Source organism: Meleagris gallopavo, chromosome 17 (genome assembly GCF_000146605.3).
Source record: "Meleagris gallopavo isolate NT-WF06-2002-E0010 breed Aviagen turkey brand Nicholas breeding stock chromosome 17, Turkey_5.1, whole genome shotgun sequence".
NCBI lineage: Eukaryota > Metazoa > Chordata > Aves > Galliformes > Phasianidae > Meleagris > Meleagris gallopavo.
Window position 1 is genome coordinate 10,960,416 of NC_015027.2, and position 13,529 is coordinate 10,973,944.

Genomic DNA, 13,529 nt, shown 5'->3' on the forward strand with positions numbered 1-13,529 from the left:
GAGTCCCGCGCGTGGAAGCGATGGGAGCGGGCTGGGAGGGGCCGCAGCGCTGCTGCCATCCGCCTCCAGCAGCGAGCGGCGGGCTGCTTCTGAACGAGGAATGGAGGGCTGAAGAAGGTCCGAGCTTGGACCTCTTCTGCTCTGCTGAGGCGTTGCTTGTTAGCGCGGTCGAAGTGGAGGTTCTGAGATATGGTACAACTCCGTCCCAACAGCTTGGTTTCTTCGGGTCACGCTTACACCGGGTCCTCCAGTTTTTGTGCAGTCTTTCATGTTGGACGGCATCTGAGGATCCTACAGTAACCATCCAAACAAGAAAAGCTCTCTTTCTCTCATCTAAATCTACAGAATTTATCTTAAAAGAGCACACTAGCTGCTTTCCCTCTGCAAATCACTGCTACTCCCTTGCTTTTCTAAAGGCTCCCAGCTTTTGGGTATCAGGGAAGCTCTTCACAGAGAGTGGTGAGCTGCTGGGACAGGCTGCCCAGAGAGCCTGTGGATGCCCCAATGCTGGAGATGTTCAAGGCCAGGTTGGATGGGGCCCTGGGCAGCCTGGTCTGGTATTAAATGTGGAGGTTGGCTGCCCTGCCTGTGGTGGGGAGTTGGAGCTTGGTGATCCTTGGGGTCCCTTCCAACCCAAGCCATTCAGTGATTGGGATACATAAGTCAGGTGAAGCGCTGTGCAGTGCTCATACACTGTGTAGATTTGGAGTCGACACTGCATAAAATCAGCTGAGATATCCCTGTGCGGTGCAGAAACTGCTGTTGTGCCTGGCTGGGTGTGAGGGAGCACCGCACAGCGCTAGTGATGTCTCTGCTCCTAACTCCCCCAACTTATCATAAATCTTTGGGCCATCCCTCTCCCTTCCAGAGTAGCTGATGGAATGTTGGTCAGTGCGTAATCCTGCACTGTAAAACTCAGACCCAGAGTTACCTTGCTTGGTCTGGGTTATGAAACACCAGCGGGTGTGGGTTTGAGTTGCACTGGGGATTTGGGGATTTGATTGGAGCCGAAAAGACTTTGCTCATTTTTTTTCCCCACCCGCAGTGCTGGAGGAATGGCGTCGCAGTGCACGGCTCCTGCAGGAAGCTGCGTCCCAGCAGCACAGGGAGCTCAATGCTGGGCCTGACAAAACTACAGCAGCACATGGTGGGGACGGGGGGAGGGTGGGGAGCCTGGGCAGCTGGCCAGGCTTGCGTTGCCTGCCCTGAGCCTAAGAGGAAACGCTTTGCGGACGTGCTTGGAGTTGGGCAGGAAGCTCGCTGTTCTGCGGCGCTGTGGATGGGTGTGGAGAATAAAACCTGGTCCTGAGCAGTGCAGGTCCTAACTTGGGAGTATCACCCAGAGCTTCCCAGAGTGCAGTGTTGTTATGTGCTGTGCCCCCAGCAACAGGTGATCTGTCACATGCATTTGCTTCAGGCAGATTGAGCTGCTGAATTATTCCTGGTTCTGTGGCACTACCTTGTCTAAGTCATGTGGAGCGTTATTTATTTACTGAGAGCTTTGGCAACTCCAAACAGAGTGGTGTATCTTTTAAAAGCTTTCTTTTGGAGGCTTTAAAATTCCCGTTTCTCTACTGCTTGGTTATTTTTTCAGACACTTTTTTTTTTTACTGGGTTTTGCAATCAGAAACAAAACAGCATTCACTGGAGCTTGTGAGAGATCTTTTGCAAAGTTGTTTCTGCTGTTTATTAAGAATGTGTTTACGGCGGTGCTTTGGCTGTGCTGTAGGGAGCTTACTGGAGGTGTGCTTGCTCACTGCTAAGAGGCTGTTTCATTTTGGAGAATGTCTGTTTAGTGACGTGGCTTTGAAACTTCTGGGCACGGAGATTCAGAGTACAAGAGATTGTACTTCAAAAGCTGTCTCTCTCTGAGCAGCTTCCACCCACCCCATCTTTATGACTTAACCCTCTCAGGGTTGCTTGTGCACAGGTATGGGGATGGGGCTCAGCATGGCCTGCCTGCCACCATCAGGTCTGTGCTGTTGGCCTCGTGGATTCCTGCTGCCTCTGCCTGTTCCTTCCGTCTGCAATCATACGTAGTGGCTTTTGGTTTTTATTTGACTGAAATTGCTTTGAAATTGCTGACAGTCAGCTGTGCCCAGGGAGCGGTACTGGGGGGAAGGGCTGCTCAGGTAGTTTGGTGCTTTCTGCTGGCTCAGGTTTCTGAGTAGTTCCTGGTGCTGGGCAAGAAGACTGCAAACAGAGCTACTGCTTTGCACAATGGGGTTCTGACTTGTTTCAGCTTCTTAGCTGTTCTGAGCCCTTGTAAAACAGGGGCTTCATTGTCCTGAGCAGCTCAGACAGGGAGTCCTCTGCCTCAAGCAGTGTGCGATGCAGAGAGGCTTCTTTTCTTGCTGCTCTATTTCCATGGAAAGTCGGGACTCTGTGCTGTCTTTAGCTGCTTTGTCTCTGTCTGGGAGAGGTCAGCTTACCCCGAGTGTTCAGCCGCCCTCCTGATTAAAACTGATCCTCTGACACCATCTGAACCATTAGAGGAAGAAGCGGGTAGTTCCATCTCTGCCTGCTCTCTCATGCCAGGGGAATCACAGCGCTTCGATTTCTCTTCATCCTTTTTTCCTCATCCACTTTCCCCTTAATCTGTATTGTATGAAACATGAAGCTCCAGAAAGGTCAGAATTCGGAAGTCTGGCAGCGGAACAAGTGGTAACTGCACTTCTGGTGACATCGGGGTGGTTTTTCTGACCTACTGCTATGACAGAGATGTTTAAATTCCTCAAGCTGAATCTGTGTGACAGCAGTGCAGCTGTGGGGGAGCAGGAAACAGCCTGCGGCCACCAAACAGATCTGTCAGGATCAGAGTGCTGTGTTAGCTGTGATAGCCCGGAGCTCCTGCAGCTCTGGAGAAAGCAGGAACACGTTCTGAATTCAGCCATGTTACCCTGGTGGAAAAGCAGTGTGTGTGAGCGGGATCTCAGCTCGCAGCTCAGGCTGTGCTCCCATCTGCGTGCTGCTCTGTGCCCCGTTCTGTCTGACGAGGAAGCTGTTAATGAACATGCTCTTCTGCTTCAGCTGCATGAAAGTGAGGCATTGTCTGGGGAGCTGCCCTGAGTACGACAGGAGGATGGGACTCAAGGAGTGAGCTGCTTGCTCAGTCTGGCCCGTCCGCACTGAGTGAGGTCCGATGGCACTCCCTGCAAGTCCGGGATGCCACGGCTATTAGGCAATTAAATTTAAAATGCTGAGTAGGGAACTGCAGAGACATTTGGGTCCTGTTCTTGTTTTTCAGTGTGTGTAACATCTCACTGTATGTCTCATCCAGTTTGGTTTCAGATTGCAGCCAAAAATGGTGATTCCCGCTTCCCCAGCCCTCGTGAGCTTCTGCTTACGTAGTGAGTGGGAATGGGGCTGCAGGGCGGATCGGTGCGCACTGCTGACCTGCTGGAAGCCAGCCCTGTCACCCAACCTGGACAGATGTGTGCTGCTGGGTTGGGAAGCAGGGCTCCCTTGCCCTGTGGCGGGGCAGCTGGATTCAGTGCAGTGCAGGAGCTGGGCTGCAGCTGCATTTTTTCCCATCTCCCTTCAGCGTAGTTACTAACCACAGCACAGTTAGCTGGATCAGCAAGCTGATTTCTTTGGAACTTGTTTGAATTGGTTGGTTTTTAGCCAAATCAGTTCCTTGCTCTTTATGACCGTGTGTTCATACAAAGCCACCTCACCACCAGAGTGTAAATGAGGCCGTGGGTGAGGTGCCTCTTTCAGCTGGAGTTGATGTTTGATTCAGTATAAAGTAACCATTTATCCACAGATCTGCCTTTGGGCGAATTGTTTTTCCATCTGTGCAACAGGAGTGACAACTCCTTACCTGCAGAGTGTGGTTAATGTTTATTACCTTCTTTGTGTTTCCAGAACAGCTTCCTGCAGGATCTCAGAACAGTCACTCTTTCACGCTTCCCATCACTCTTGCTGGAAAAACACACAGTGGCAAGTTTGAATTAGATTTATACGTGTCTGTTCTCAGCTCTGTTTATGTTCCCGTGCTGCCATTCTGATTGCTCATCCGTTCTGCATCCCCTGTTAGGACAGTCTGTGAGCGGGGAGAGATTTCCTTTCCCTTCCACGTTCCCCACAGCAGTTCTACTCAAAGTCGTTACCACAAAATGTCGTGAAGTCATTCAAAGAATGTCGTGTTCTAAAGATACACCATAAAAAAATAACATATGACTGTGTCATATCACTTGTAATTTTTTTTTTCCCCCCTGTTTGTGCTTGTTCTCATGGCAAATGGCACCAGGGCGGCACAGGCCAGCTGGCTGGGCTTTCTGGGCAGAGGTTCCAGAGCATTTGGACACTTTGAAGTTATGTTTATAAATCCTCATAAAGCAAACAAAGCAGAGTGGGAACAACTTTGGTGTTCTTGGTGTTCCAGCCATAGGAGCTCGTGTCCCCGAGGTTACATGCTTGTGCTGTTTAGGAATCTGGTAAGCATTTTTTTTTCTGCTCATATAAATGCAACAGACAGCAATTATTCTGAACTTACATGGGAAACTTATCTGAAGCTGTTGGAGAAATCTCTGTGCTGTGGATCTGAGAGTGCATAGGACAGGCCCCGGGGGGAGGCAGCCAGTGCTGTTAGTGCCCCGCTCCTTTCTCCTGCAGCACTCTGGGGCTGCCTTCTGCACTGTGAACAAGTTTAGTAGAAGTTATTTACATGAGGTTGGAGTAGTTGGAAGACTTGAAATGCTGTTTGACACACAGCTGGTCGCAGCACTCCTGTGCTTGGTGTGTGTGGCTCTGCAGGGTGGGCTGCTGAGCGTGGCTGGCTGGCAGCGTGCTGTGGCTGTAGCCTCATTGCTTGGCTTTACTTTCCATTCCACTTGCTTAAACCTCTAACTTTTTGGAAATGTTTAAAGAACATTTAAAAGAAAAGAAAATAAAAGCGTTGCTTGGGGGAATGAGCTTTCTGAATGATGCTTTGCGTGGGGAATTGTGCTTTAAATGGCTTAGCTGTGAAGCAGACTGCATGGGGTCTCCAGGAATAAACCAGTCCCGTGTTTTTGTCACAAAGTTGAGCTGGTGGATGGAATTAATCCATGTCTGTCTATATCTCTGTAGGATCTTTATTTCCCTCCGTGCAGAGCAAGGTGAGCAGAGGCCTTCTCTCCCTGCTGTAGGAAGCTTGTGGTGGCTCATAGACCGTGACTGGGTCAGATTTTCCTGAGGGTGGAAGAGGGCAAAGAAAACTGCAAGTGAGAAGGGTCACGGGAGGGAGGGCTGTAAATGATTTGCTGAAGTTTAGAAGTTTAATACTGTCTTGCTGTAACCTCTTTGGGTCTGAACAGGTTCAGGCTCTCTCTGAAAGGAGTTCTGTTCGATTGGAGCCACTTCATGGAACTGGGTCCTCAGACAGAGGAGCCTGAGGCTGTTGGCGCATCAGCTGAGTTCTCTGATGCCCTGGGGGCTGCAATAAGACAGCAGCCTGCTGGTGGCCCTCACTGCCTGTCCTTTGGCCGCTAGCCGTGTCTTTGTTCCCCATTTCTCAGCACCAGCAGTTGCCTCACGAGCAGGGTCAGAGGGTGCTGCTAGCAATTACCCTCTGGGGCAGGGGTGACCCTCAGAATGAGATGCTGAGGAGAAGCACTGTCAGACTTTGCAGCTCTCCCTCTTATTGGTTTGAGGGAGGCTCTTCTCGGGCCATGTTGGCCCAGTTAGGCAGTGTGAGGCACAGCTGGAGCTGCTCTGTGTGCTCTGAGCAGCTCCAGCAGTTGGACTCCATCCCCACGGAGCGCTGGGGGAGGGAGTGAGATGCCATTTCAGCCACGTCATGAAACCTCTTATCAGTGGCCAGCTCTGGTGTGGGTGGGTAAGCGGTGTGTGCCAGAAGAAGCTGCCTTTTGTTTCTGCTGTGAAATGTGGGGAGCTCAAAGTGTCAGTCAGGCCGAGCGCTTGGAGGTTGGGATGTGTTTGTCAGGCAGGTTCCTCTAACATGGAGCTTGTAGCTGTCAGCCTGGTGCTCTGGCAGGTTGGAGCTCTGCTGTCTCCAGCAGTTCCATTGGCAGCACCTGGCCAGCACAGCTGCTGTGGCACACTGCTCATCTGCTTCAGTGCTTAAATCTGGTGCTGCCAGCACCATCTGTCTCAGGACCATACAGGGAAGCTTCGGCCATGTGAGTCTCAGACCAAATCTGCCGGATTCGCATTTGTCTTGCTGTAAGAGTTGGGTGCAGGAACAACATGACAGATGCTAATTTGCCACCAAACAACACAAACAGATCACCGTGCTCCCACATACATGGGACCCCCCTTTGGGCCTGTTGAGGCCCACTGGGGTCCTCTGATCCTGCTGCCAACGTGTGAAAGATGCAATCTGTGGCCAGCCCAGCCAGCACTGCACTCTGCGGCTCGGTGCAGTCCTGCCCTGGGAAGCTGGGGGCCGGGGGGTGCAGAGGAAGCTTTATGTCATTCTTGGCCGCATTCTGAGTAATTGTTTTAATGAAATGGAATGCAATGCGTTCAGTGCTTGCTTGGCAGAAATAGCCTTTTTAAAAAAATGTTAAATTTTCTGGGGAAGGGGTTGAGGTTAGTCTGTTTCCCAGCTGCTTTAAACAGTTAAAAATGGGTTTGCAGCAGAGATAGGAATGGGATGTTGTCCTTGGAGAGGGGATGGTTGCACTGCTGTGTGTGTGTGTGTGGGGAGGATGTCCTTGTGCACGTAACGTGTAAGCAGTTGGGTCTGGTCCCTCTGGTTCCCTGTGTGATGTGCGTGCCAACGTGACTCTGAAGTGGATCAAATTAATTTCAAACTGGTGTGAGTAGGTACATGTGTGCGTAAAACAAGTATGCATTGAGGAACTTGGTAGGAAAATGTATGGAATTTCTGTTATCCCTGCTGTACCCTGAGCAAGAGTAAGATTATGATGGGTTGAGACAAGCAAAGTCAACTCAATTTTCAGCAAAGCAGAAATGGAGGAACCAGGAATCTCGACTTCTGCAAATGACTGTAAGATATTTCCCCACTTCTCTCAGCTGCTTGGTGATTTGTATCTTAGGAATGGGTGGAGGGACAACCAGAGATCATGCTGAAAACCCTTTTTTAGAAAGTGAATTGCAGAAGGATTTATTTCGTGTACCTACGGAGGGAAGTTATTCTTATGCTGCTTCTATTTCAGCATTGCTGGCATTTCCATTTTTGGTCAGCTCTGGAGATTGGTCTCTTTTACTCATCTTCTACCTCTTTCTACTCTGTTTCCATCATTTTTAAATTGTGGTCTCATGTGGTCATGAGTTCTCTTGGGAGCAAAGGAGCCTTCGGTTGTCAGAGTAAAGTGCTCCTGTGCAGAGCACTGAGATGGAGATGCTGACATGCATTTGTTCACTTTATCAATGCTGCTTTTGGAGAAAAATGCCTGTTATTTCTCTGGCAGGTGACTAAACAAGCAGGGGCTGGCAGCTGCTCTGCTGTGGTGCTAGGAGATAGGTGGAACCATAGCTCATCTGCATTGTGCATCAGGAGGAGATGAGAGAACCTCCGATTCCCTAAATCCACTCCATTCTCTGTTTAATGTGAGTTTTCTGTCTGCTTTAACAATTTCCTTTCATTCTGTGGGTGTTTGTGAAACTCTTGAGCCACGATCTTCTGCTGATGCTGGGAGAAGCACTGAGTCCCGGAGCTGCCGTGCTGTCAGCGTGCTGCTCGGGCTGCCACCCACATCTCCCACAGCACGCAGGGGGAAGCAGTTCCCACACTCACTTCTGGAACGTTCTCCTGCCATTCCCATTGGCTGCTGTTGAAGTTAAAAAGGAAAAAAAAATCCAAAAAGAGGGAAAAAAAGATTCTCTACCATGGGTCCTCTGCCTCTGTGGGCTTTTCTGGGAGGTGGACTTCCAAAGGTGCCACTTAGCTGCTCTGCATTTGGCTCATCTTTAGGTTTCAGTAGAATGCTCATTGAAAACCTCCTTCTAAAAGTTTCTGCCTATTATAGTTATAAGCAGTATTAAGATCTACGTGACTGAAAAATGCTACATGTTGTGTTGTCGTTTCCCCCTGCCCTGTTTGGAGAGTTTGCATCGTGCTGCTGGCAGTGCTTTGTGTGAGTCTGTTCCCGGTGATGACTTAACGCTTCTTGGCTCGGACAGAACTCACCACTGCTTCCAAGTGCGCTCCCACTCTGTTGCAGAGAACCCTTACAGAAACCACAGCTTCCTAACAAGATGGGGCCACCATTTTGAGCTGTTTTCTTATTAGCCAAGTTTTTAAAATGCCAGTTAAACCATATGGCAAGTTGGGCAAACATTGGGTTTTTTGACAAGGGAGGGCGGCTCCCCTCAGAGCAGCTGGCAGGTCAGGCAGCAAGTCTGTAACTCGTCTTAACTGAGAAGTCCTTTACGTTGGAAAAGACCTTTGAGATCTCATTTGGCGTCCACAGTGTCTGAGTGAGATGTGCTGGGACTTCCTTTCTCCTTGCAGGCATTAGTTTTCCAGTGTGATACACCTTGCTTTTTAAGGGCAGGTTTGCATCTGTTGCACTTTGCTTGCATTTACACTCTTCAAAGCTATACTTGTTAACTACTAGCAAGTTGCTACAGTGGAATAATCTCTGGTAAACTACTGTCTTCCAAGTTTATGGTATCCCTCAGGTTGGGATTGTCTCAATGAGGCTGTACTAAATGTGGATGTGATGGCAGTGCCTCTTTAGCATGCTGCCCTGCGCTGCTGGACTGCTGTTTGGTAGCCAGAGGGTTCTGTATCTCATGGGCAGGTTTTGTGCTTCTAATGCTTGTAATGAATTCAGAATTCATACTAACATTTCTGTCCTTCATTTCATCATCTTTTATGGGTGTCTCAAATTTTGTCATTGGCGTTTTGCCTGGAAGGGTCTATACTCAGATCGTTTATGCTGTTTGGATAGGATTTCCACTGTTTAAAAGATGCAGGTTTTTTTCCTCTTTTAAGTTTCGTGTCTATTCAGGCTGTCCAGAGAGGCTGTGGATGCTCCATCCCTGGAGGTGTTCAAGGCCAGGTTGGATGGGGCCCTGGGCAGCCTGGTCTGCTTAAATGGGGAGGTTGATGGCCCTGGCTGTGGCAGCAGGGCTGGAGATTCATCATCCTTGAGATCCCTTCCAACCTGGGCCATTCTGTAATTCTGTGACACCTGCTGGACTTCTGTCTCCTGTACCTTGTGCTGCCTCCTATGTCTCTGGCCATACCTCATCCTTTTTGCTGGTTGCTCTGCTCACCTCACTTTTCTAACTCTGAAGAAACAGTATTTTTTGGGGGGGGGAATCTGTATTCTGTTAAACTGGTTGGTGAAGGGGTCTCGTAAGAGCTGGAGCCAAGAGAAGTAAGTGGCAGCAGCACATGTCTGGAAGAGAGAGTAAAACCTCTCCATTTTTGGCAGTGGTGAGCTGTTAATTTGTCTTTCTGCATCTTGTGAAACTGTATCCTGAGATCTGTGGTGCTCGCTGTTCCCTGGAACTCTCGTGCTCTGCTCTTCTGTAAACCCTGATGTGACGTTTTCCTTCCCCAGATAAGTAGAATCAGCAGTTCCAAATAGTGATCTGCAAGTGGTAAGTGCTGTGCAGCTGTATGAGGTGCTCTGTTAAATCCTCACATTCACCAACGTCTCATTTCCACCTGGGTGCCCTGAAATTCCAAGTGAAGGAGGGCTGGTGTGGCCCAAAGGTTTGGAAGCCACTGCTGTTTTGGCACACCTCATGGCACTAGGCTCCTGCTTAGAAACCCCCCAGAAGAGTTATCTGCTACTCCTTAGTGCATACTGCTGCTTCAGTGTTGCCTACAGTAATGCAAATGCAGTCCACCCAGGGCTTAAAAAATGCCATTAAAATGCCTGTCCTCCTTTCAGTGGGCACGTGGAGGGTTGCTTGGAACTAGCTGGGTGTGCTCTGGCCATTTTTTCCAACATATCTGGTGTCTGACACACAAGTGATGGGGGTTCACTCCTACCTACAGTGCTTGCAGTCAGTACTGTTCTCTGTGTTCTCTGGGAAGACCTGGAAACAGTTTGCCTGCTTTGGGTTGCTGGAGAGTGCTGGAAGAAGAAAGCTGCTGGTCTGCTGCAGGAGGTGTGTGGCATTCGCTCCCTGCATCAGCACGTGGGAAGGAGAGTAAGAGGTAGAGGGAATCCTTCCTTTCACTGCAGATAGACTTTCAGCAATATATTAATTACCTGGCATCAATGTGGTGTATCTAGCTTGAAGAGAGCAGAATGAGGTGAGGTGTGGCAGCCTGTGGAGCAGCACTGTCTGACCTAATGGCTGTGGATCTGTGTGCTGCTCCAGCAGGAAGGGTCTGGTTCCTCAGATAGCTGCCTGGGCTGAGCCCCTCTTCCTGCAGGAGTACAAGGGAGCTGGTATTTGGATCAGCCTTGGCCCTGGGAAGTTGTCCCTGTGGGGTCAGCTCAGTGCTGCTTGTTTGGTTTTCGTGAATATTTTTTGTTGTTTTGGCAAAGGAGAAGCAGATCTTGTTGGATTCTTTTTTTGAATGTTGATTCCTGTTTCTAGAAACATTCTGAAGGAAACCAGCAGCAAGAAAGAATTCCTGTGGCATGCATGGGGAAGATTTAATCGCCCTTTTGCATGAGAGGGGTGGAAAGAGTACTAAAATATTGATGTGCTTTGATTAATTTTTCTTCAACTTTTTTCCTCCCAGGATGCTGGCAGCGATCCAGCCCAGGTCAGCACTGAGCTGGCAGCAGCTGCTCCATCACGTGTGTAAAACAGAGACACACGTCCCGACCTGTCCCACTGAAGTCAGCTGGGAGCCCTTCGGTGCTGTGCGGTGTGGGGGTGGCCGTGTTTGGCAGAGCCCATGTCCTTTAGCTTTGTGTGAGCCAACTCACCTCCCTCCTGGAGGCAGTGAGGTCAGTGCTGGCCATTTGCTGGTGCCTTTGTACGGGACTTCCTGGAAGTGCCCGAGGAGCCGTGTGCTCTCAGGCTGAGATCAGAAATAGATCTTGCACAAGAAGAGCTGCGCTGGGAGAGCACTGTCAGAGGCTGTGCTCACACTCCTTGGAGACCAAAGCTGTTTCCAATTTGGTGGTTGAGAGACTGAGACAATCTAATTTGTGCAGATTGTTGCTTCTCTTATTCAGGGGGCCCAGCTGTAACGTCCTGTATGAACATCAGTTTATTTGCTCTCTGGAGGAGAGGCTTCTGACGAAGATGTGGTGGCAGGTGGGGTTCATAGCAGGCAACAGAATGAGGCTGAGAAATTCCAACTTAAGTATTTTTAGGACAGGCCTGAGAGGCAGACTTGCTTTCTATTCTGATATAACATGGACTTGCCATATTAAATTGGGCTGCATGTTGCTGCGGGTCAGCTCCACTCCGGCATGGTAGATGATTTTTCTTGCAGTTGGGACTTGTGAGTGTTCTGATTTGTGGTCCCCACCGCAACTTGGGTGCTGTGGCTGCAGGCTTTGCTGCGAGTTGCAGCCTGTTGTATCAATGCTACATGGAATTCTTGGAGGTTTGGGTTTAAGGTGTGGAGTTGTCAGCTGCTCTAACAGAAAAATGTGGCTGAAAACGACTCTCAATTCTGCTGTGAGTGCTGTAACATGTGGGCAGATGGTCATCTGGGGGCTGTGGTACCTCCTCGGTCCCATCCGAATCACTGACAGCCATGAGCTGAAGGACTGAATGAAATCTGGTGGTCTCTCTGCAATACCATTTCCCAACTTCTCTTTTGCAATCTTCAGCTTCCCAGTTCAGAAAGCCAGAGCACTGCTTTGTGCTCCTCACCAGCGTGCGAGCCGTGGGGTGAGCTCTGCTGCTGTGTCACGGGATGTGCTGGGGCTGTGACTCGCCAACTCTTGCCATACTTTTCCTGATTCTTCAGAAGACTGTTTGTAGAACAGCAAAAGAAGTTTTTGACTTAAGCTTGTCCATTTTTGGTAATTGTTTCCTGTTGTTTAAGATTCAGCTTGAGAGCGCAGTGAATCAAGATGGGAAGGAACCACGCAAGTGGTTATGTTCTCTGGTAGCTTCCTCCAGCTGTGCCACTGAGGAGTCGAGGTTTGAGCTGCTGGGCTCTGGAACTGCTGCCAGCACTCGGTGGCTCTGACACCAGAACCACTCATCTGCCCAGTGAGATGGAGTGTGAGTTCAGCTTAAGGCAACTTAAGCCTTAACTTAGGTTGTTTTTTCCTGGGATGAGCTGAGGTTGCTGCTCAGGACTGTAAATTTAAACATGGAGTATAAGAGGTCTCTTTTCACTTCTAGTGCGGGGGAAGCCATGCTATTTAAAAGTGGATGTGGTATGCGACAGGAAGTGACTCCTCCCTCCCACCCTCCCCAGGACTTTCTGGAAATGAGAAATAAGTAGGAGGTCACCTTTGGGTGAGAAATTAGAGCTGTGGAGGTACTGCTGGTGAGCTCAGGTGCTGCTTTCTGGATGTACAACACCAGACCTGAGCAACCAAGTTAGCTTGTGTCTACACAGCCTCGCTTTGCTCTAGCTGTCTTTGAATCTACACAACCACTGAGAGATTGTTGCTTCTGGTCTTTCTGTTGACAGTTTCCAAGAGTGATAGCTACAGTCACTGAGTGGGCTGAGGATAACTGGGAGAGCTGGAAAAGGCCATCCTGTTTGGCTGCAGTGGGTTCCATTCCAGTTACACACAGGAAACAAAACCATGTTTCCTCCTGGATGTGTGTCTTCCTGCTCTTTATTTTCAGGTGCACCAACTGCTTCCCTTCTGAAACTTAAATCACAGATCAGTTCCAGTGTGAGAATGCTCAACAAACGTATGTGGAGGAGTATGCATCTCTGTGACAGTGTGACTGTTAGACACACTGGGACCTGGCTGCTGTTAACACAGCTTGGCTGATTCTGTTTAATTTAAGATTTTTCAAGAGTTTAAGGACTCTCACGGGTGTGTCTCATTTATACCAGTCTGTGTGGGGGTAGCGATGTCTTCAAAGCATTGAAGATGATGTGAAACACCTCAGGAGCGTTCTGAGATAGCAAAAGGGATGTGCAGGTTTTTCTATAGAGGTCAAAGGAAGGCAGAATGACTGTGAGTTCCTCTTGTGGGTGCTGTTTCACTTCTCTCCCCTGAGCTGGGGTCTCATTTACTGTTCAAGAACTAAATGGAAAAATTCTGTTTCTACAGGAAAATCTGTTGTGGTTCCTTCACACAAGACTGTAGGCCAGGGAACAGTGTGGATTTGTGTTGAAACTGTGCTGACACAGATCTTCAAGGCGGTTGCTGTGTCTGTCAGCCTGCCCGCTGCAATGATGATCCCATGCCCTTTGGTCTGGGTGAGGTGAGGTTACCTTCCTGCCAACCCGTTGGTTGGAAGAGTTTCCCAGCCTGTGGCATCGGGGCTGCTCCCTCCAGGTGTGGAACCCTGAATCCCTGGGGCTTCTGGTGCCTCCTGCAGGCTGCTGGCTGCCCTCAGCAGTGCCTGTGCCCTTGGAAGCCTCGTGGCTGGCTGCACAGAAGCAGGCTGTCCTCGTGATGCTGGCTGGCTCCATCAGCATGCTGGCACTGCCCCATTGCAGAGGTTACTGAGCAGTTGCACGGCACGGTGAAATGCTTCTGTTAATT

The 13,529-nt window shown here is 49.6% G+C and overlaps 1 protein-coding gene across 2 annotated transcripts in view; it reads left to right on the plus strand.

The window, feature by feature from the left end:
* The first annotated feature begins 4,291 nt into the window (after positions 1 to 4,291).
* Positions 4,292 to 13,529, plus strand: part of PXN (paxillin) — a 35,949-nt gene continuing 26,711 nt past the window's right edge. Inside the window, exon 1 of one of the 2 annotated variants that reach the window (XM_010720474.3) lies at positions 4,292 to 4,439. Coding sequence is in view for 1 of the 2 variants with exons in the window: in XM_010720471.1 (XP_010718773.1) it covers positions 6,922 to 6,958 (37 nt within the window). In the remaining variant the exon portion in view is untranslated. Of the gene's footprint in view, positions 4,440 to 6,906; positions 6,959 to 13,529 lie in introns of those variants that run through there. The other variant, XM_010720471.1, reaches the window with a different exon arrangement.